Source organism: Centropristis striata, chromosome 15 (assembly GCF_030273125.1).
Source record: "Centropristis striata isolate RG_2023a ecotype Rhode Island chromosome 15, C.striata_1.0, whole genome shotgun sequence".
In the NCBI taxonomy this organism is placed as follows: Eukaryota; Metazoa; Chordata; class Actinopteri; order Perciformes; family Serranidae; genus Centropristis; species Centropristis striata.
The window spans coordinates 9,420,488-9,441,753 of NC_081531.1; the positions used below are offsets into that span (position 1 = coordinate 9,420,488).

The window sequence follows — 21,266 nt, forward strand, 5'->3', positions numbered from 1 at the left end:
GAGTCAGGTCAATTTGGGATTTCAGAGCTTGCCTCAATTTCGGCAACTTTCCCTCTCCAGAAAGGCCTTGATGTGGAAAATTGAAGAAGGTTGTAATTTGCAGGGTTGTTATCCCCCCACTCCCTCTCACACTCAACACTCCCCCAGGCCCTTACACACACACACACACACACACACACACACACACACAACTACAGACTGTCTGAAGTAATCTGCATCCCCCTGCCCACCATCGTAACTTTACATGTGAAGTGCCTACTTCTAGAGTATTATATGAAGCATGCCTTAATCAAGCCGTGGGTTGGCCCCTGGGCCAAACTGTGCTATAGTCCCCCTGATACTCACTGCCACCAGCAATAAGCACATCAACAATCCCCCGCATTAATAGGTAATATGGTATGGGACCCTCACATCAGTTCATGTGGAGCACAAGGGCCCCAACACTAAGCATGGATAGTAATCTTATATTAATGGCGAGGTTATGTCATTTGCCTCAACTCGACTTAACTCACTTAATGCACAAGGTGCTTTGGTTTTATTTCCCCCTACAGATAATACACACTCAGTGTGGGCAGGATTCTATAGCTGATCGCCATATTGATCCCACGTGAACCAGCCATGGCATCATCTTCAACGTGATATTAACTGAATCCCTTCATCCTCGGCCAAACAAAGGAACAATGTTATTGTTATAACATCCCAACAGGCCATTATGAATTTATAGTCTTACTTTTGCATTAACACAACAAAACAGCAAAAGGTGAAGACAATAAACACGGCCAATACTGACACTTTTATGAGTTGGATCTCCAAATGGCCGTTCCCTTCTCCACCAGAAATTCTCCACAGTCCGTGCCGAAACAAGCCGAAAGCAGTTTGGTTTAACTTCTGGGGCCAGTTGCAGCTGAGCTGTCAGTCAAAACGCATTAGCCAATAGGAATGCACCCAGAGAAACCTGCCCACACGTGAAATTTGTGCCAGAACCGCAAGCAAAAAGGCTGCAAACACAAAGACAGAATCACAAAAACAAAACTAGAATCGCAATTGCAGAACCAGCAGCAAACAAACAAAAAACAGACTTAAAAGACTTAAAGACTGATTTTTTTTTTCAATTTCACAAATAACTTGATTGCAAGTTTTTAATTTTGTCTTTGACTTTTTTTTTTTGTTAAAATTTTGTATTTGATATTTTGACTATAATTTTTTTTGTTTGAATTTGAAAAAGTGTTGTTTGAACATTTTGGCACAAATCTAACTCCATACAATGCAATGCACGGCTAAGTTTTGTAGGCTGTAGGATGTCCTCTATCGTATAAGTGAAGATTCTAGTAACAATTCCCTCTGACCAATTGGTTGTCTGCAGTGTTTTAACTCCACCTTCTCGTATCGATTCAGCTAACTTAGGACCTCACTTAGAACAAGAAAAGGACCAGGTGCTATCCACACTTTTATTAACGGAAAGCCAAAAAGAGCATGTCCTTAAAACTTGGGTACCGGCTTGTTTCTGGGCTTCTGGTCTTTTTAAACAATGAGAGAGGCATGGCTCTATGGATGGCAATAATAGTCTGTTGGTCTGTTGCTCCATGTGGCACTTGGTCTTCATGACTGTTGAATGGGTTGGCATTTAAGTTAGTACATTTATGGTCCCTAGTGAATGACTGTGCCACCAAGAGGTTGTCATTTTTGGTATAAAGTGAAATATTTTGCCAACTCTTCAAATCTAATTTTGTACTGGCTCTCATGGTTTCCAGAGTATGAAGCTGAGTGACTTTGGCGATCCCCGGATTCTCGCTCTGGCACCATAATGATGCCAAGTTTTTGCTTCAGAATGAAATGTCTCCACTACTATTGGATGGTTTTCCATGAGATTGTATACACAGCCATGTCCCCTTCAGGAAGATTTGTAATACCTTAGTTTATCCTTTGACTTTTTCCAGCCCCATGAGGTTACTTTTTGAGTATATTTATACTTTGACATGAATATCTGCAGAGACCCTGTCCTCTGCCTGTATGTTCTCTTTTAATTTTTGCTGCGTTCAGGACATTTGTGGGCATCAGCCTTTGCCACTGGGTGTGCAGCCCCCAGCCGCAGCATGCACAGTGTGAGGCCTGGACTCTATGAAATACAGCAACCAGGTGCGATGAAAAAATGCAAATTCAGCAATGTGAAATGCCAAGTGGACAAAACACGTTCCAAAATCTGAGGTTGGCTTTCACCTGCTGGCAACCACCACTGGCAGGAGGAGTGCTTCTGGTGTCGCTGGACCAGAAGGGAGGGGCAACAGGCAAACCCTGCTCACTGTAAATGTGATATTTTGATAAAGAATATATACAATCATGGAAAAAAATATTAGACCACCCTTTTTCTTCAATTTCTTGTTTATTTTAATGCCTGGTACAACTAAAGGTACATTTATTTGGACAAATATAACGATAACAACAGAAATAGCCCATAAGAGTTTAATTTAAGAGCTGATATCTAGACATTTCCCATGGTTTTCTTGATAATGATTTTGGTTATTCTCATAATCATTTTAGTTATTATGCTCTGATTGGTCAGTGTTTCTGGGTCTTGCACATACAGTATGTGCTTTGGGTAACTCTGAACTGTCATAGCAACTGGAAAACTGCAAGTGCAAAGTGCACTGTAGCTGCACTTTCTACCTATATGCCTACAGTCATAATTCAAAATTATTAGACCATTGTTTTCTGATAACAACAAAAAAACTGATAAGAGTTTAATTTAAAAGCTGATATCTAGCCATTTTCCATGGTTTTCTTGATAATAACCAAAATCATTATCAAGAAAACCATGGAAATTGTATCAGCTCCTAAATTAAACTATTATGATCTATTTTTGTCGTTATCATTATATTTGTCCAAACAAATGTACCTTAGTTGTACCAGGCATTAAAATTAACAAGACATGACTGTATATATTGTACGTGAAAAGCATTAACAAAGTCAGTTTTATTAAAGTCAGTTTTATTACCCGAAAAAGGAGATTAGAGACTAGAGATTAAGACCAGAGATTGATATATTTTCTGTGACCAGAATAAGTTAATTGCATCATAATTCAGGTACTAAAAGAGATAATATGGTAGATCTCCACCATCCATCTCAACGTCAAATATACTGCTTCCTTCAGTGTGTTTGACTTTGCTCAGCTGGGAGGTTTTATTCAGATGCCATCTTTTCCATGGGGACTATTACTATTGACAGGCTAGGCCCCTCAGCTGTAGCTTAATACTCTCACACACTAGCAGTAAACAGCCAGCAGTAAGCATGGATGAGCTAGCTCATAACTCTGTTTACCGATGTCCCACATTGATTTCCTGCAGAATGGATGTGAACGCGGGGCGAGAGCAGGAATGCAGTGTGTTAAGCCTCTCGGAGGCAGTCAGGCTTACACACAGAGACTGCCCGAACCGAGCAGGATCAATAGGGAAGCCGATCCAGGGCTGCACATAGGTATTCAATATGTGCTGAAATGCCTGAAAGAGACGTTTCTTCATCAGCTAACAGAAATGTATTTCATTTCAATAAAAAATGGATCTACTGTTCGAATGTGCACCCACAACAACAAGGTTTTTCCCCATGATCACAGAATTGATCAGCTCAGCTTAAACCTCCAGTCCGGTCAATCCTTCATCTTAATATGACCACCATAAAGCTACCAGAGACTAGATCTGCCCCCACCCTCATACTGAGGATTAATCAGTCCAACCTCTACCTACCTCCTCACAGAATAACAAACTATAACTCTCTGCAGCAATAGAAATATATCCAGGCCTTCAGTGGCTGAGTGGCTGTCTGAGTTGCGATATGAATGGACCGCACTGCTTTGTGCTGCAGCCCCGAGGAGGGCCTTGGCCGTAGTCCATCACTGCCAGGTCCCAGGGACAGTGGCTGAATTAGGGAGCCTTTACCTCACCAGGGCACCATTAAGCACAGGGACACTCACTCATCTGCCTAACAGGGAAGCTGTGTTGATCACAAGCAGGCTGGACAGATGTCTCCAGCATATTGGAGCATGGCATCGCTTAAGAGATTAGAGACAGGATGGGGAATTAGTTGATTTATATCTAATGACTCAGCATGGGGACCACTAGATAGTTTCAGTTGTTGTTAATTGCTCTTCTTGGAATTGTGCTTCGTTCCCAGCTCTACAGGGACACTCATTTAAAGCAAAAACACACTTTTAAAGGTCTCATATTGTAAAAAGGGAGCTTTCCATGTCATTTTTAAAGATTGTAGGTGCTTTATTCATACTGTGAATCAATCCAGAGAGAAATGCACACAGCACATATTTAGAAGCTGTGACTTTGAATAAGCTGTCAGGACTTCTCTGAGGTTGTGATGTCACAACTATAATATACAGTCATGGAAAAACATATTAGACCACCCTTTTTCTTCAATTTCTTTTGTTATTTTAATGCCTGGTACAACTAAAGGTACATTTGTTTGGACAAATATAATGATAACAACAAAAATAGCTCATAAGAGTTTAATTTAAGAGCTGATATCTAGACATTTTTTTTCAATGGTTGTCTTGATAATGATTTTGGTTATTTTCAATAAAACCATGGAAAATGGATATCAGCTCTTAAATTAAACTCTTATCAGCTATTTTTGTCGTTATCGAAACAATGGTCTAATAATTTTTTTCCATGACTGTATGAAGGTAGAAAGTGCAGCTACAGCTGTTGCAGTCATTCTCCGGCTGCTATGATGGTGCAGAGTTGACCCAGAAACACTGACCAATCAGAGCAGACATGGCTTTCAGAAGGGGATCTTAAAGAGACAGGCATTAAAACAGGTCGTTTCAGACGAGGGTAAATACAGGCATATTCAGTATGAGCAAATGATGTGTTTTTTGAAGATTAGTATGTAAATATATTTAGTAGACATTATAACATACAATTATGAACCTGAAAAGGAGCATAATATGTCTCACTTAAAGTGCATGAATACTATTTCTTGTATTTTACATTTTTTCAATCAATCTAGAAAATAACACAATATCATGAAAGTTGTCAGGTCATCCTTTCCAAAATAATGAAGGTCAAATACGAAAAAACGAAGTGTTTTGTTATTTGCTGTACAACCCCAACATTTGCACCTTTAAAAAATAACAAAAAACTAATTTTAACATTAGAAAAATATGCCAAAAAGGATCAGAAAATGATATACAGGGTTCTGACCTGTATTATGAACACACTTACCCTACATGAAATCATATTTAGTTTTTATTGCCTGAGATCTGTGCAGCTTAAAGAGTTTGTCGTATATTAATCCCCTTGTGGTGTTGGCTGCAGCTGTTACCTTGGGCTTATCCCAGTACACCTCCATAAATCCTCTATCCTCTTTTTCTCCATCACTTGACCCGGAAATCGATCGAAACCCGCCATCTTTATGAACGTCCCCATTCCTCAAATGCTCTCAGAGGAGTCGGGGAGAAAGGAGGCTTCCAGAGGAGAGGGAAGCAGGGATACACAAATGCACAGCCTATCTCCACTCACAGACACTTTCTAACTTAATAGAGTTCTCAACTTTGCTCAAATTAAAACTCTAGTACTTGTTTCCTCCTCTCGTGTGAACTGTGTCACACCCACACAGCCTAAAGTTGTTTACTTTTCTCTCAATTGATTCTGTTCTCTGAGACTGCTGTTTGTGTTGCTCAAGTTCAAATTAACATGATTTTTGTAATGCAAGTTTATTCATCACAGTGAGCACTGCTTTGTGTATTTGTGTGTTTGTGTGTGTGTGTGTGTGTGTGTGTGTGTGTGTACAGAATAGCGCTGTCATTGTGAAGTGAGCTTATTTTGCTGGTGCTCGGCATCCCTGCTGTGCCCAGTGGTGCTCAGCCAATTAAGGGCTTTGTTGCCTCATCTCTTCCTAACTAACCATCGGGCCTGTGCCCTGTTCAAATCCTCCTTACACACTCCTTTCCTGATTCTTTTCTACACCACCCATCCTCTCTTGATCTGATGTAAAATGTGCTGTGATAGTGTCTGATCTCATACTAAAGATGTACTATCCTTTTGCTTTGCCAACTTATTTCCATGTGTTTCTTCACCCTCTTTATCCCATTGCACCTGCCTGTTTCCAGCTCTCTTTTCTCACTGAGGCTGCATGGTTAGTCATCGCAGCTATGCCTCTGTCATCATCACTCTAATCCAAGTAACCTCTGCATATACTTCCACACGCTACCACAAAGCCCAGAGCATGACCCGCTGGGCGTGCAGCAATACTGGGACATAACAAGGTCAGAGAGACAGGACTGCATGAGGAGAAAATAATCAGTGCGGTGTATTCTTTATCTATTTCTTTAGCCCACATGGAGCCCGCAAGGTCAGATCTGGTGGATCAGAGGAGGCAACATAAGAGAGAAGGGGGTAGCGGGGCAGGGAGGATTAGGGAGGAGGCTGCTGCCATCTGTCTGTATACAATACAGCGTGTGTGAGAAACAAGTGGGAAGATATGAATCCCACAAGCTGAGCTGTAAGAGCGAGAGAGATGATGATATTCTCACTGCCGGGGTGAGACATGCTTACAAATGTTTGGTATAAAAGTACACTCACAGAAAAGTTTAATGTGTGAGCAACCTATTTTTTTCTTTTTGGGTTTTTTTTTTGCACCCAAATTGGGTGCCAGATGGGCAGGTGCACGCTCGGTTCATCTATTAGCCAGCAGTGTAGCTGTGGGGACGGCACCAGCTACATCCAGACTGAAATATCTCAGCAATTATTTCATGAATATCCATGAAATGACCTGCAGACATTCATGTTGTCCAGAGGATGGATCACTGACTTTTTCTGTAGTACCATCAGGGTTTTGAGAGGAATGTATCAATAAGGAGGAGTAAAGTAATATATAATTGGTAAATTATTTTTGATAGAATGCAGCTTAAGGCTCTTTGGGTTTGCCTCTCTGCTCAGACCTGGAGGTTGCCGTCTGGTAAAACCACTTAACCTCCATGTCTCTATAGTGTGTAGCAGGAGGACCACTGTGTAGCCACAGCAATCTCACATTACCATGTATTATATTCCTACAACCACAGTAACAAAAAACAAACATTTTGCCTCCAACAGTTTTATCCAACGAATAACTTTAGTCAAATTGAAAATTTTCTTCAAGGATTTGTTTTTGTCTTTCTTAGGGTGATGATGTCATAGAATATGATGACATAGATGGCAATGAGGGAAACTGGCTAACTGATGAGTTGTGTGACAAGGCAGGACATTAGTTTACTTATATTTTTTTTAATTTTCCTGTTAAAAAAAACAGCATGGATGCATTCTATGCAACAGCATTCTACTCTTCTTTCTGTCCAGATATGTATTTGCTACATCACTGTCAATTGTAATGGGACAGAGCATTGTCACTGTATTGTCTGTATTACATAATTAGTAGTTGGTTATTTGTTATTTTGTGGCCACAGTGTGTTGTTGTTTGTTGTTTTTGTCTATGTTGGAAAATGCAATAAAAATACTACTCAAAAAATAAATAAATAGGATGACAGACATTCGTAGTTCAAGCTACATTAATATGGTGATCATTATATCTGTTCATTATTTTTAGATGATTTGGATTAAAATACTGCAGGGTTAATCTAAGCCAGGGATGGGCAGCTTAAATGCTGGAGGGGGCCACAATTTTCCATGGACACTACCACAGGGCCACATATAGGACCGTGCACTTAACCAGATATGATGAAACTGCAATTTTAAATATGTTTACAGTGCAGTAACTTAACATACTTCACACTCAAATGCATGTATAACAGTATAAATAGGAATACAAAAGGTTTGAAGCAAATAATCACTTTACTGTGATTTCTTTTGTTGTCAGTGCAAGAACAGCAGACCAACACTAATTGCAAGAAGTCATTTTGTGCATTTTTACACTGGACTTTTAAGATTTCATGCTCAAATGCATGTAGTTGTACTGAGGGCCACTTTAAGTGAGGATGCGGGCCACATGCGGCCCCCGGTCCTCCAGTTGCCCATCCCTGATCTAAGCCTTAACACACACACACACACCACATTAATGCTTCTTACCTGTTGTGTTTTCAGGGTCAACCACCTGCACTATCAGCCTGACGAGTATGAAGAGAACTCCGAACTGGTCGGCTATGAAGATGGAGACTACGGCCATGATTACCACAGCGACAGCCGGTAGAGCACATGTTTAAACACACATGCTGTATAATGGTGATGTGTTGACCAGCTCTGACCCCTCGAGTGGTGAATTAAATCAGCCACCCATTATCTCCTTCACATGGCCTCTGGGTGTTCCCTATGATAATATCCATAAACATAAAACTGATTTCGAGATAAGAAAGCTCTTCAAATCCTCCAGCAACACTTTCAACACCCATTACCAGCATGCACCTGGAGCTAAACACTCATTATTATTTATGTTTCAGAAGCATCATACAGATGGTCGTTTAGATCGGGCTTTCTGAACGTGTCACTTCCTCACAGCCATTTCCTGTTTCCATTGTATGATGTATTGCATGTTATGGCAAAATGGATTGAGGAAATGAGAAAACAGACACTTATCGACTTTCACAGCAGCAAATGACTATAATCAGAAATATATTCCTATGGAAAATGATTATAATAACAATCACTTGTAAATTATCTCTGCCTTTCTCACTCTGGATCTCACTTTTGTTTTTTGATTTTCTCCCCCTCCTCCTTTTTCTTTCCTTCTGCGGCCAATTCAGAGTGAAGAGGAAATCAAGCAGCTCTCCATCCCCACGTCCAAAGAAAAGAAAGAAGAAGAAATCTGGCCGCCGAAGGAGTCGGTGAGTGGAAACGGCGTCCACTGATGAAGTGGTTCCATTTTTCTCCTTTTTTCCTTTTTCCTGCCGCGTTGACAGAATAATTACATTGTGTTTTTTTTAAATGGAATTCCAATTATCTGGGTGTGAATATTGCTAACCAGTCATCAGATACCGCAATTCTGAATAGGGGAGGGGGATTGTAAGGAATCATTAGCAAAGTGGAGTCTCATCTTCCATTTCCTTTTGACAAGGTCAGCTAAAGAAATGAGCAGAATGAGCGTTTGAGAAAGAAGTAATTGACACATTGATGGTAAAGAATAACAAGAAAGAGGCACAGGGATGAAAAGGACAAAGAAAGCCTCTGTGAGAAAAAACAGCCGAGTTTTTCTATAGGATGTCATCTTTACTAACACCTTCTGATGTGTAATGTACTGTAACACTATGATGAGTGAAAAGCCAGAATTAAGCAGCAATCTGAGGCTCATTTCATGGCGTGCAAATTCTTCCCTTCTCTCCACCAAAAGGTTCGGCAGCTCATCACCCACTCACAGAGAGAAGAAGAAAAAGAGTGGGAAGAAACACAAGCGAGACAGGTGAGTGTGTACATACTGCGTGTAAGTGTCAGCACTGACATGTCAGCACATGAAAGAAACTGTGACTTTTACAGTGATGGAAGTGACAAAGAGACGAGAGGGAAAGTGAAGGGGATAAGGAAAAGAAGAAAGGGAAGGGGGGGGGACGAAGAAGATAGGAAGAAAAAAGGAGTGAAAAGGGAAAGGAAAAAAGATGGAAAGTATTGTGATAATAAACTTTATAGAGCATGTTTCATACAAGAGATGTGCTTTTTCTAATAAAAAAATGCAACACATTACAAAAAAGACAATAAAATTAGATGATGAAAAGACAGTAGATGATCAAATATATTAGGGGAAGTAAAACTACAGGGACCTTTAAAAATAATAATTATAAAAATAATAAGGCAATACAAAAAGATAGGAAGAAAAGTGGTGCAGCAGAAGAAGGAGAGAGAAAAAAAGGAATAGAAGAAAGAAAAGAATAAAGGCTGAAAAGAAGAGCGGCTGGATGAAAATGAGAGGAAGAAGTAAGGGTGAAAAATAGGAACAATGAAAGAGAAGAAACAGAATGGATTAAAGAAAGGAAGAAATGGGGGAGGAAAAGGGGAGGGAAAAGAGAAGGAATAAGGTAAGAAAAAAAAGATGTGAAGATATATGAAGGGAATGAGGAAAGAATAAAGGGTGAGAAGAAAAGTAGAAAAGATTAGATGAAAAAAATGAAGAAAAAGAAAGGAAGGGTGAAGAGATTGATTGAGAATTTATTTTGAATGTGTAAAAGTCAACAAAAACACTAAAAATAAGATCAAATAAAAGTGAAATGAAAAGAAATATACAATGAGAGAAAAAGATGGGAAAGAAAGGAAAAAGAAAAGAAAGATGAATAAAGACAGTGACAAAGCACAAGAGGAAAGACAGAAGAAAGGAGGAACCACAAGGAAGAGAGGCAGAGGAAGAAGAAAGGGAGAAACAGAATGCATGAATGAAAGTAAAAAAGAGCGAAGGATGATGGGAGGGAGGAAGGAGAGGAAAGAGAAAAAGAAAGGAGAGGAAAGAGCTCATCAACAGATACTACATGTGTGATGCCTTGGGATATCACAACGACAATAAGCGATCGAGTGCTCTCCTGCTGCAGTTTCTCTGTCTGTGCGGCTAGCGTGGGGCTAAATGTGTTGCTCTAATAACCCGGCCTGGACGGGGCGCACAACACAAGAAAAATGAGCCTCTCACCAAATTGCTGAGCATCACTGCGTTGCCCCGCTCTTGTTTCCCACCTCTCATCCATCCACGCACATCCAAGTCCCCCCACACCCCCCTCCCTCCTTCCTCCCTCACACCAAAGCTGCTCTGCATTGCAGGTACTGTTTATATATGAATAATGTATAGATGAGGCAGGGAGGGGGGGCAGGAAGCAGGGTAGCTCCCCAGAGAGAAGCAAACATCCCTTGATGCTAGTTATAAGGTGCTCTTTAGGAGGAGCTTAAAAATCATACCGCTGCTCGTTTGTGTTAAATAAAAGGACTCCGGTCCATTTGGATGTTTCACTCACACACTATATGTCCTTGTAGTAGAAGGTGAGGTGATGAGAGTGTGTGAGAGAAGAAGAATGAGCTCTCCAGCCTCACATACAGTCATGGAAAAAAAATTATTTGACCATTGTTTTCTTCAATTTCTGGTTCATTTTAATGCCTGGTACAACTAAAGGTACATTTGTTTGGACAAATATAATGATAGTAACAAAAATAGCTCATAAGAGTTTTAATTTAAGAGCTGATATGTAGACATTTTCATGGTTTGCTTGATTATGATTTTGGTTATTATGAAGAAAACCATGGAAAATGTCTAGATATCAGCTCTTAAATTAAACTCTTATGAGCAATTTTTGTGGTCTAATTATATTTGTCCTTTAGTTGTACCACACTGCAAATTATTTAGTTCTTGCCAAGATAAAAAAAAAAAAACACTTAGATTTAGAAGTGTTAGAAAATGTATTTTATTTTAAGAGTTAATTTTTAATTTTAAGTGTTCAACATGCTTATTTCTAGAGTCAACAATCTTAATTCAAGAAATCTTGTCAAGTGAAATTATCTGTCCATGCAGCAAGGTAATTTCCCTCAGATTTAGTGTTTTTATCTTGTTTTTAGACACACCTTTTTTGCAGTGCAGGCATTAAATTGAACAAGAAATTGAAACAAACAATGGTCTAATCATTTTTTCCATGACTGTATAAGGTGCCCTTAAGGAGGAGCTTAAAAATCAAACCGCTGCTTGTTTGTGTTAACACATAAGAATTTGTGTCCATTTGGATGTCTCACGTCGGTATATCCTTTTAGCAGAAGGTGAGGTGTATAAGAGTGAATGAGCTCTCCAGCCTCACATACAGTAGTCCCCATCTGATTCCCTTCCAGTGGGGGGACATACGGGCTGCTATTGGGGCCACAGCTCTGCATCACACATATCAGCCACATACATTACCGTGACAGCTTTATTACTCCCCTTTCAGTGAATCAACACACTTTGTGCTGCCACTGCCTCCCACTCCACTGCTCGCTGTAGGTGTGTAAAGCAGCAGGGGGGATGTAGTGCTCTTCAGGAAAATAGCAGCAACTCTCACAGACCGGCCTGACTAATCACCATGGAAACTGCAATGAGGGTGAAAGTGATATGGAGGTGATGTGTCGGTCGAACGCTGAGGACTGAGGAACGGCCCGGCCTCCCCATCATTACTGTATCACAATACGTGGTCAAAGGGAAAATGGATCTGGGTTTATTATCGCAGGAAGCAGCAGAAGATAAAATAAGCATGACATGACATCCCGAACCTGTCGAATAGGAAAAGCCTGATGAAAGAGCTCTCTGTGGATAACTCTGCATATATGGATGCATGCATCTGATTCACATCATTAACAATGCAGACATACATGCTGAAATATTCCATTTACAAGCTGGCACAGGAAAATACATGAGCCCCCTGCTGTGCACAGTCACTCGAACATGTTCATATTCCGTGACAAAGCTAACACTGACTGGAAGCTGCAGCTGCACACTGCTTTATGTGTCAGTTTGTAATATTTAAATGTAGTTTTCATTCATATTTTGAGGCATATTTGTCATCAAACGTCCACAAATCTGAGTGCACGAGTACTATAATCTGTATACTCAAATGCACCTTCAGAGACTCGATTTAGTTTCCATATTCTTTGGAGGTGGCAGTGAGAATATAAAAAGAAGTAAATAAAAAAGTGGCACACAGCACAGATTGGATTTTAGGTCCAGCCTCCAGCGTTTGTCCAAAATAATACCTCCGATGTCCTAGAATGTATTTCAAGAAGCCAGTTTAGTAAATCCCAGAACCACCTCAAATCTGGCACATGGATGCAAAAATATCCTTTTCTGTGTAAAAGGTTAATCAGATGACTCAGTAAAACATTTTAGGGACAGGTCCACAGTCGTAGCGTGCTGTATACATGGTTGGCTTGCTGAACACGCCTTTAAAGCATAGACCCGGGGGCCCAAAGTGTCTAGGGCCCTACTGCCCTTCACCAACAAAATGTCACTCAAAGAGACACGCACCATCTAGGGAGAGACTCAAAATGACCCAGAAGTAACATGAAACGACAATAAAGAACATAAAAATACTGCAAAGAGACCAGAACAAGTACAAAGAGGTGCAACAGCTGCAAAGCAACACAAAGAGGCTTACAATGATTATGAAAAGGGCCAAAACAACTACAAAGAGAAATACAATATCTACAAAGAGACTCCAAATGTCCACAAAGACACTACAAATGTCCACAAAGAGACCTAAAACATCTACAAAGAGACTCAAAATGTCCACAAAGAGATCTAAAACATCTACAAAGAGACTCCAAATGTCCACAAAGAGATCTAAAACATCTACAAAGAGACTCCAAATGTCCACAAAAAGATCTAAAACATCTACAAAGACGCTACAAATGTCCACAAAGAGACCTAAAACATCTACAAAGAGACTCCAGATGTCCACAGAGACCTAAAACATCTACAAAGAGACTCCAAATGTCCACAAAGAGGCCTAAAACATCTACATAGTCTCCAAATGTCCACAAAGAGCCTCCAAATGTCCACAAAGAGTCTCTAAATGTACACAAAGAGACATTAAACATCTACAAATTGATTCCAAATGTCCACAAAGAGACATAAAACATCTGCAAAGACAACTACAAATGGCCTCCATGAGACAGAAAATGACTACAAATAGACACAAAAGAACTAAAAAAAAAGGCCAAACAAACAACTAAAGGCTCCATGTGTCTCATACTGTGTCTCTGTAGGGCCTTTGCATGTCTGTGCCAAGGGACCTAATGTCACATAATTGGCTGATGACTGTACAGTATATTTCAGTTCATCATTATAACGATTTTGATGTTTTTTATCTTTATAGATCTGCATCTGGCTCCAGGAAAAAGAGGAGATACAGGTGTGTATGGAACTGGAAAGAAAACAATACATTATGACCTGCATAACATGTGTAAGGTGTGTGTTATTGTCATTTCTGCCTACTGATTGTTCAAAAGACAATGCAATCCATATGGGTGAGTGGTACATTGAGTTTCCTTTTTACAAAGGGTGTGATGGGTATGTTTGATGAGTGTTTCCCATGAAGTACACAGCTTCATTATTCTACGTGTGACGTTTGTTTCAGATCGGGCAGCCCAAAGAACAAACACAAAGACAAGAACAAACAGAAAAAGAGGTGAGATGCACATTTGTCACTCTAGTGTCATTTACATGTAAAAGGGACAGTTTGGATTTTTTTTTTGTGTGTGTGTATTTACTTCAGTAGATGCGGTTGGCATGCCTCCAGTTTGGAGGAGCAGTATTTTATTTAAGCCACCTCAAAAAAAGCCCAGCTAAAAAAAGTGAATATCAGTTTGACTGTACGCTATATTTATGATATTTCCACTGCTTTACCTTTCCGTCAGACAGCCCAGATGGGGAACTGAAGCTGTTATCTATGTTCTCTTCAAAGCCACCAGAAACAATATTTCAACCTGTTCAAGCTGTTCTGTTGCTGCCTCGATTGGTTAGTTTGTTTTTGTTATTGTGTGACTTGAAGTTCGGATTCGGCAAAGTCACACAATAACACACAACCTGACATATCGTGGCTGAGCTGCCCAGCCCCTCAAGGAGACTAGCAGCAGGTCCTGTGTCTATTAACTGCAAAAGGAACATGATAGTGACCGATTCTTTCGCCCCAAGTAAATGTTGGACCCATTTTTCACAACCACATATCTTTCTTTGACACTTAAAATGGAATTTTTCGGACACTCAAATCAGGAGAAAATTAACTTTGTTCGAAACCCATCTCAGCAACTTCTCTCACGGGATCTGGCAACACAGATAATGCTAAATGTAACTGTTAGTTTTGTATCTATAAATTGTAAAGGTTTCAGGTTCGTTGATTGGAAGCCAAAGACTAAACACAACCGGAGAAAAAAAGACTGGTCTCAATGCAGGCTTTATTTAGGTCACAGGTAAAGTTATGCAGCACTGGACTCAGACTGGCATAGCTTTCGCAGGATCCATCTCAGAATGAGCCCCGATTTCTGTAATAATTCACATTTCATCCTTCTTGGGCTGAGCCCGCCCTGTACAGGTTGGACTAACATTCGACTGAGTTCTACTGGCCAGTTACCAATAACATGGACAGCTGTGTCATGCCCGTACGATGTTTGTTATACGCAATAGCCCCTTTCATAGTGCTGTCCTGCAAATGTCCCGCTATATTGCCGGAAAGATCTGTGCCGGCTTTTTGCCCAAGGGTGTTCCTAGTGATCCCACGAAGGCAAAGTGATATTCCTGCCCTTTCATAGTGCAGTCTGGCGTCACGAGGTGGGAGGAGACGATGGTGATGTGCGACAAAGCAGCAGCAGTGATGCGCAGTAGCACAGTGCTAACAGGCTATCAGTTAGCTCTGAAGCAGTACAGTGTGTATGTGCTGCAGCAGCATGTGTTCAGTTAGCAACCTCCATTTGTTTACAACAAGCTGTGCCCAGTTAGTGATGCCGGTTTGTTTACGATCAGCGGTGGACACTTTGTGTACAGTAAGCATGCCGGTTTGTTTACAATAAGCGGTGGACACTGTGCCCAGTTAGTGACGGTGGCAGCAGTGAACAGTGATTGGATGACTGTCGGACCAAGTCGGAAAATTGGTTGGATCACTTGATCCCGGCATCCCGCTTCGGGTGCGTTAATAGTGGAGGCGAGACGCTACAGAGCCGTAAATGTCCCGGCATGAAACGGCACTATGAAAGGGGCTAATTTTTTCTGAGCGCTGTTCTTACAGGCGTGTATCTATGAGTCACAAAGCCTAAACATGACAGCTTGTAGTCACATCTTACTTCTGTGGGGACACAAACTGTGCCCTCTCAGATCTGTGGGAAAGAGTTTATAAAATCACTAGAAAAGTGGAAAGCTACTCTGGTGCACAGAATTAGCAATCAACCTTCTTATACAGTCATGGCCAAAAATATTGGCACCCCTACACTTCTGTCAGATAATGCACCATTTCTCCCAGAAAATTGTTGAAACTACAAATGCTTTGGTATTCACATGTTTATATCTTTTGTTTGCATTGGAACAACACAAAAAATGCAGAGAAAAAAAAGCCAAATCTGATCATTCCATACAGAACTCCAAAAATGGACTGGACAAAATTATTGGCACCCTAAACTTAGTATTTGGTAGCACACCCTTTGGAAAAAATAACTGAAATCAATCGATTCGTGTAACCATCAATGAGTTTCTTACACCTCTCTAATGGAATTTTGGACCACTCTTCTTTTGCCAACTGCTCGAGGTCTCTCAGATTTGAAGGGTGCCTTCTCCCAACTGCTGTTTTGAGATCTCTCCACAGGTGTTCTATGGGATTTAGATCTGGACTCATTGCTGAACCCTCCAGCGCTTTGTCTTCAACCATTTCTCGGTGCTTTTTGAAGTGTGCTTTGGGTCATTGTCCTGCTGGAAGACCCATGACCTCTGACGGAGACCCAGCTTTCTGACACTGGGCCCTACATTGCGCCCCAAAATTCTTTGATAGTCTTCAGATTTCATGATGCCATGCACACAGTCAAGGCATCCAGTGCCAGAAGCAGCAAAGCAACCCCAAAACATCTGTGAACCTCCACCATGTTTGACCGTAGGGACCGTGTTCTTTTCTTTGAAGGCCTCATTTTGTTTTCTGTAAACAGTACAATGATGTGCTTTACAAAAAAAGCTCTACTTTGGTCTCATCTGTCCACAGGACGTTCTCCCAGAAGGATTTTGGCTTCCTCAGGTACATTTTGACATTTTTTGTGTCTCTGTGTCAGCAGTGGGGTCCTCCTGGGTCTCCTACCATAGTGTCCCATTTTATTCAGACTGCTACGGATAGTGCGAGTTGACACTGTGGTACCCTGTGTCTGCAGGTCAGCTTGAATTTGTTTGGAAGTTGATCAAGGTTCTTTATCCACCATCCGAACAATCCTTTGTTGCAATCTATCATCAATTTTTCTCTTCCGTCCACGTCCAGGGAGGTTAGCTACAGTGCCATGGGCTGTAAACATCTTAATGATGTTGCGCACAGTGGACACAGGAACATTAAGACCTCTGGAGATGGACTTGTAGCCTTGAGATTGTCCATGCTTTTCAACAATTTTGGTTCTCAAATCCTCGGACAATTCTCTGCTCTTTTTTCTATTCTCCATGCTCAGTGTGGTACACAGACACACAACACAAAGGTTGAATCAACTTTTATCCATTTTAACTGGCTGCAAGTGTGATTTCTATATTGACAGAACCTGTTACTTGCCACAGGTGAGTTTAATTACAAATTAAAGGAGCATCACATGCTTGAAAAACAATTATTTCTTACAATTTTGAAAAGGTGCCAATAATTTTGTCCAGTCCATTTTTGGAGTTCTGCATGGAATGATCAGATTTGGCTTTTTTTCTCAGCTTTTTTTGTGTTGTTCCAATGCAAACAAAAGAAATAAACATGTGAATACCAAAGCATTTGTATTTGCATCGATTTTCTGGGAGAAGTGGAATTATCTGACAGAAGCGCAGGGGTGCCAATATTTTTGGCCATGACTGTAGTTATCCAAATATAACAAAATATATTATGCTTGATGTTCACAACACTTCCAAACAGGTAGTAGGCAGAAACGACCACGCCCACTCAGGAGACAGAATGTGTATAACATTTCGTACCATTGGCGCAGCTTGTATTGTGTCATCTTGTCAGTATATTTGCAGCAACTCTTGTATTCTGCAAGGTTTACATACTATTTTTGTCAATGGCTTTGAAGAGAACACAGATGCACCTCATACAACCCAACTGCAAAAAATCCAAACAATCCCTTCAGTGTTGAGTTGAAAAACCTTGATGTCTTTTCAGTATAACAAAGTTTCATATTTATTATCAGTTAGATTGTATCCATACATATACAGTATGCAGTGTGTTAGAATAAGCACAATCTGCACACAGTGAAACAAACAGCCAACGATCCTTTTGGTCCTCAACGTTGGGTCCGATTGGGACCACGTTCAGTCTCTCATAAATTTATATTGGTATTTTACACCCATTATGTCAGGCTCAGACTCTAAGAGAATAATAATGACTACAAAGCACAGTGTGCATCTTCTGAGCATTATGTTTGAGTTCAACACAATTTCCACGCCATACTTTGCACCCTGTCTTGATTAGAATATATATTGAAAGTGTTTGGCAGTGCATGAACTGTTTTACATATCATGAGACTGACTACTGAGCGGCGCTGTGGCATGTGTGTCCCTGTGATGTATGCGTACATACACATGGCTTTATGTATGTATATGTATGCATGTGCGTGGTGTGTGTGTTCGTCCTTTGGCTGTCGCTCATCAGGTCCCCCGGTGAGACCCCCAGCAGGAGTTCACAGCGTCAAGGCAGCTGCTGTAGCTCCCGTAGCGCCTCCCTGTCCTCCACTAGGAGCACCTCCAAATCTCCAACCAGGTACACACACACACACACACACACACACACACACACACACACACACACACACACACACACACACACACACACACACACATAAACACCTACACTCTCCTCTCTGTCGAGCAGTTTCCCTGGATACTGTCGCAGACTCTTCTCCTCTGGGGATATTTTAGGAAACAAATGGGGCTCTTATAATAACCCCCATAAAAGGCTGTGATATCTCTCTATTCTTATTGAGTTTGATATTTATTCTACATCCTATATAGCATGGAACATCTTACAGTCATGGACAAAAAAAAAATATGAGACCAGCCTTGTTTTCTTCAATTTTTTGCTCATTTTAATGTCTGGTACAACTAAAGGTAGATTTGTTTGGACAAATATAATGATTAAAAAAAACTCATTAGAGTTTGATTTAAGAGCTGATATCTGGCCATTTTCCATGGTTTTCTTGGTAATAACCAACATAATTATCAAGAAAACCATGGAAAATGTCTAGATATCAGCTCTTAAATTAAACTATTATGAGCTATTATTGTTGTTATCATTATATTTTTCCAAACAAATGTACCTGTAGTTGTACCAGGCATTAAAATGAACAAGAAATTAGAGAAAACAAGGGTGGTCTAATCATTTTTTCCATGACTGCATGTAGCATGGAACACCTGATTTTTCTTCTTCTTTTTAAGATGAATTTACTATATATTTAACTTGTTTTTTAAGCTCTGAAATTATCAAGAACAATGAACATTTTTTCAGTCATCTTAGGCAGTGACTAAGGCTTCTACTCCCCTGTACAATTTTTTCTTTCTCTAAAGAAGCCAAAGAAAGGGAAGAATATTACATTCTTGAGATATTAAGTCACTTTTAGCTAGAGGTTCTGGGCTTGTTTTTACCAAACTTCAAAGAATTTCACTCAAGAATAATCTAAAGCCAACTAATGAGAGGAAGTTCTTTGCCGTGTGTGGAAAAATAAGATACATTTATCAAGCGGCGTGTACGCTCTGATTGGCTGTTCATTCTTTCACAAAACAATATGGTATTCTGCAAACCTGTGTGATTTTTAATTGAAAAAATAATTGATTTGTGTGAAATCCTTAATGTCTACAGTAGCAATTATGTTAATAATGTTAAATTAACTACAATCTGTTCATTTATTTTATATAAAAAGGGTTTAAACAATGGGAATTAGGTTGGAATGGAAACCAAAAGAAAAGTAAAGACTGAAGCAGTGAAGCCGCAGTAATAAGTGCAGACAGTGAAGTGTGTGCAGACGAGACCAATGCTGCTTTATTTTTGTTTTATTTTGTTTTTTGCACCTCTGATTTTACTGTGTCATAATGAAACAAAAAACTTACGTGAAAAGGACAATTATTTTTGCTTTTGTCTTTAATATAATAGTAATAATTATAATAATTCATTGTGATTTAGTGTGAAAAGGATTTCATTTGCCACATTAAAATCCCAGTGATGTGACTCAAGGGATATAAATAAAATCCTACAGAGAAGGATTCAATTAGGTTAACTTAATGCATTTTGCCTCAATCACATTTTATAGGAAAAAAACAGCTCAAGGTAAAGTGGCTGAGTGATAAATCTGATAAATGAAAAAAACTGTAACATTCAATTAAATACTAAACATTTTTTTATCTACATGTATTGATTCAGATAATCTATTCTTCATTACTACCAATGATATTTTGTATAAAAGATGTTTCAGAAAGTGTGTGCTAACCTCCGTCCCTGTACTGTCATCACCTATAGGATCTAATCATAAGAATCCTCAAGAGTTCTCTATTTTAAGTCAAATAAAATTAAATAAACACCTTTTACCCTGTCTTATTTAATAAAAACAAAGGCACACTTGCTCAAATTTCTCAGAAAATCTGATGTATGTATATAAATTATTTGTTTTTTGTCCGTCATATCACCTGAAACTGTTCACATTGCATTAAAGGTCTTCATGAGAAGAGAGAGTACTTTTTCAAGTATTGACCTTTACACAGGAGTATAAAAAATGGTGGTTTTATCATATAGACTATTTAATGAATTACCAAAAACATGCAATATGTTGTTATCAAGATATGAAATGATTTACAGCCCCAGTCAAATGTTTTGACACACCTTCTCATTCAATGCTTTTTATTCATTTTATTATATTTTCTACATTGTAGATTAATACTGAAGTCATCAAAACTATGAAACTTGATAATAACCAAAATCATTATCAAGAAAACCATGAAAAATGTCTAGATATCAGCTCTTAAATTAAACTCTTATGAGCTATTTTTGTTGTTATCATTATATTTGTCCAAACAAATGTACCTTTAGTTGTACCAGGCATTAAAATGAACAAGAAATGACAGAAAACGAGTGTGGTCGAATCATTTTTTATAGATGGTTTATGCAGTATCGCCCAGTTAAAGTGAAGAATTAACACTTTTATCTTTCACTTTGTTCCAAAAATTTCACTTTCAGACATCTGATTAAAATGGTTAACAGAAGTCAGAAAATGTTTTGTGTGTGCTTCACCTCGTGTGTCTGCTGTGTGTCTGCTCTTCCAGGCTGAACTCCAAGCACAAGACGGACGGACAAAAGGCGTCCAGCACCTCGCTGTCCCCGGGCACCAACACTCCCACCGCATGGCACAACGGGGACCACACCCAGCGGAGCCGCAACGGCAGGGCAGGCCGACTCAACCACAGCGAGGCCGAGAAAGGGCACGATGTATGTAATCTCCTCTATTTTGCTCCCACACCCCCACCCTCCCCTCCCACTCCAACGGTATCTACCACAGTCTCTACAAATGAAATCTTGCTCCTTTTTGTGTTGGTTGACATGAATTCTTATCTTGTTTGATATTGAAAGATTTCTTTTCATTCTGTTATCAGGTTTTAGG

At 39.8% G+C, this 21,266-nt stretch overlaps 1 protein-coding gene across 1 annotated transcript in view; it reads left to right on the plus strand.

Moving 5' to 3' along the window:
• srrm3 (serine/arginine repetitive matrix 3) overlaps positions 1–21,266 on the plus strand; it is a 113,136-nt gene that overhangs the window by 75,040 nt on the left and 16,830 nt on the right. The window contains exons 4-10 of the mRNA XM_059351162.1: positions 8,079–8,180; positions 8,735–8,815; positions 9,319–9,387; positions 13,790–13,825; positions 14,051–14,101; positions 18,275–18,382; positions 20,932–21,094. Of these exons, the coding sequence (XP_059207145.1) occupies positions 8,079–8,180; positions 8,735–8,815; positions 9,319–9,387; positions 13,790–13,825; positions 14,051–14,101; positions 18,275–18,382; positions 20,932–21,094 (610 nt within the window). The remainder of the gene's footprint in view (positions 1–8,078; positions 8,181–8,734; positions 8,816–9,318; positions 9,388–13,789; positions 13,826–14,050; positions 14,102–18,274; positions 18,383–20,931; positions 21,095–21,266) is intronic.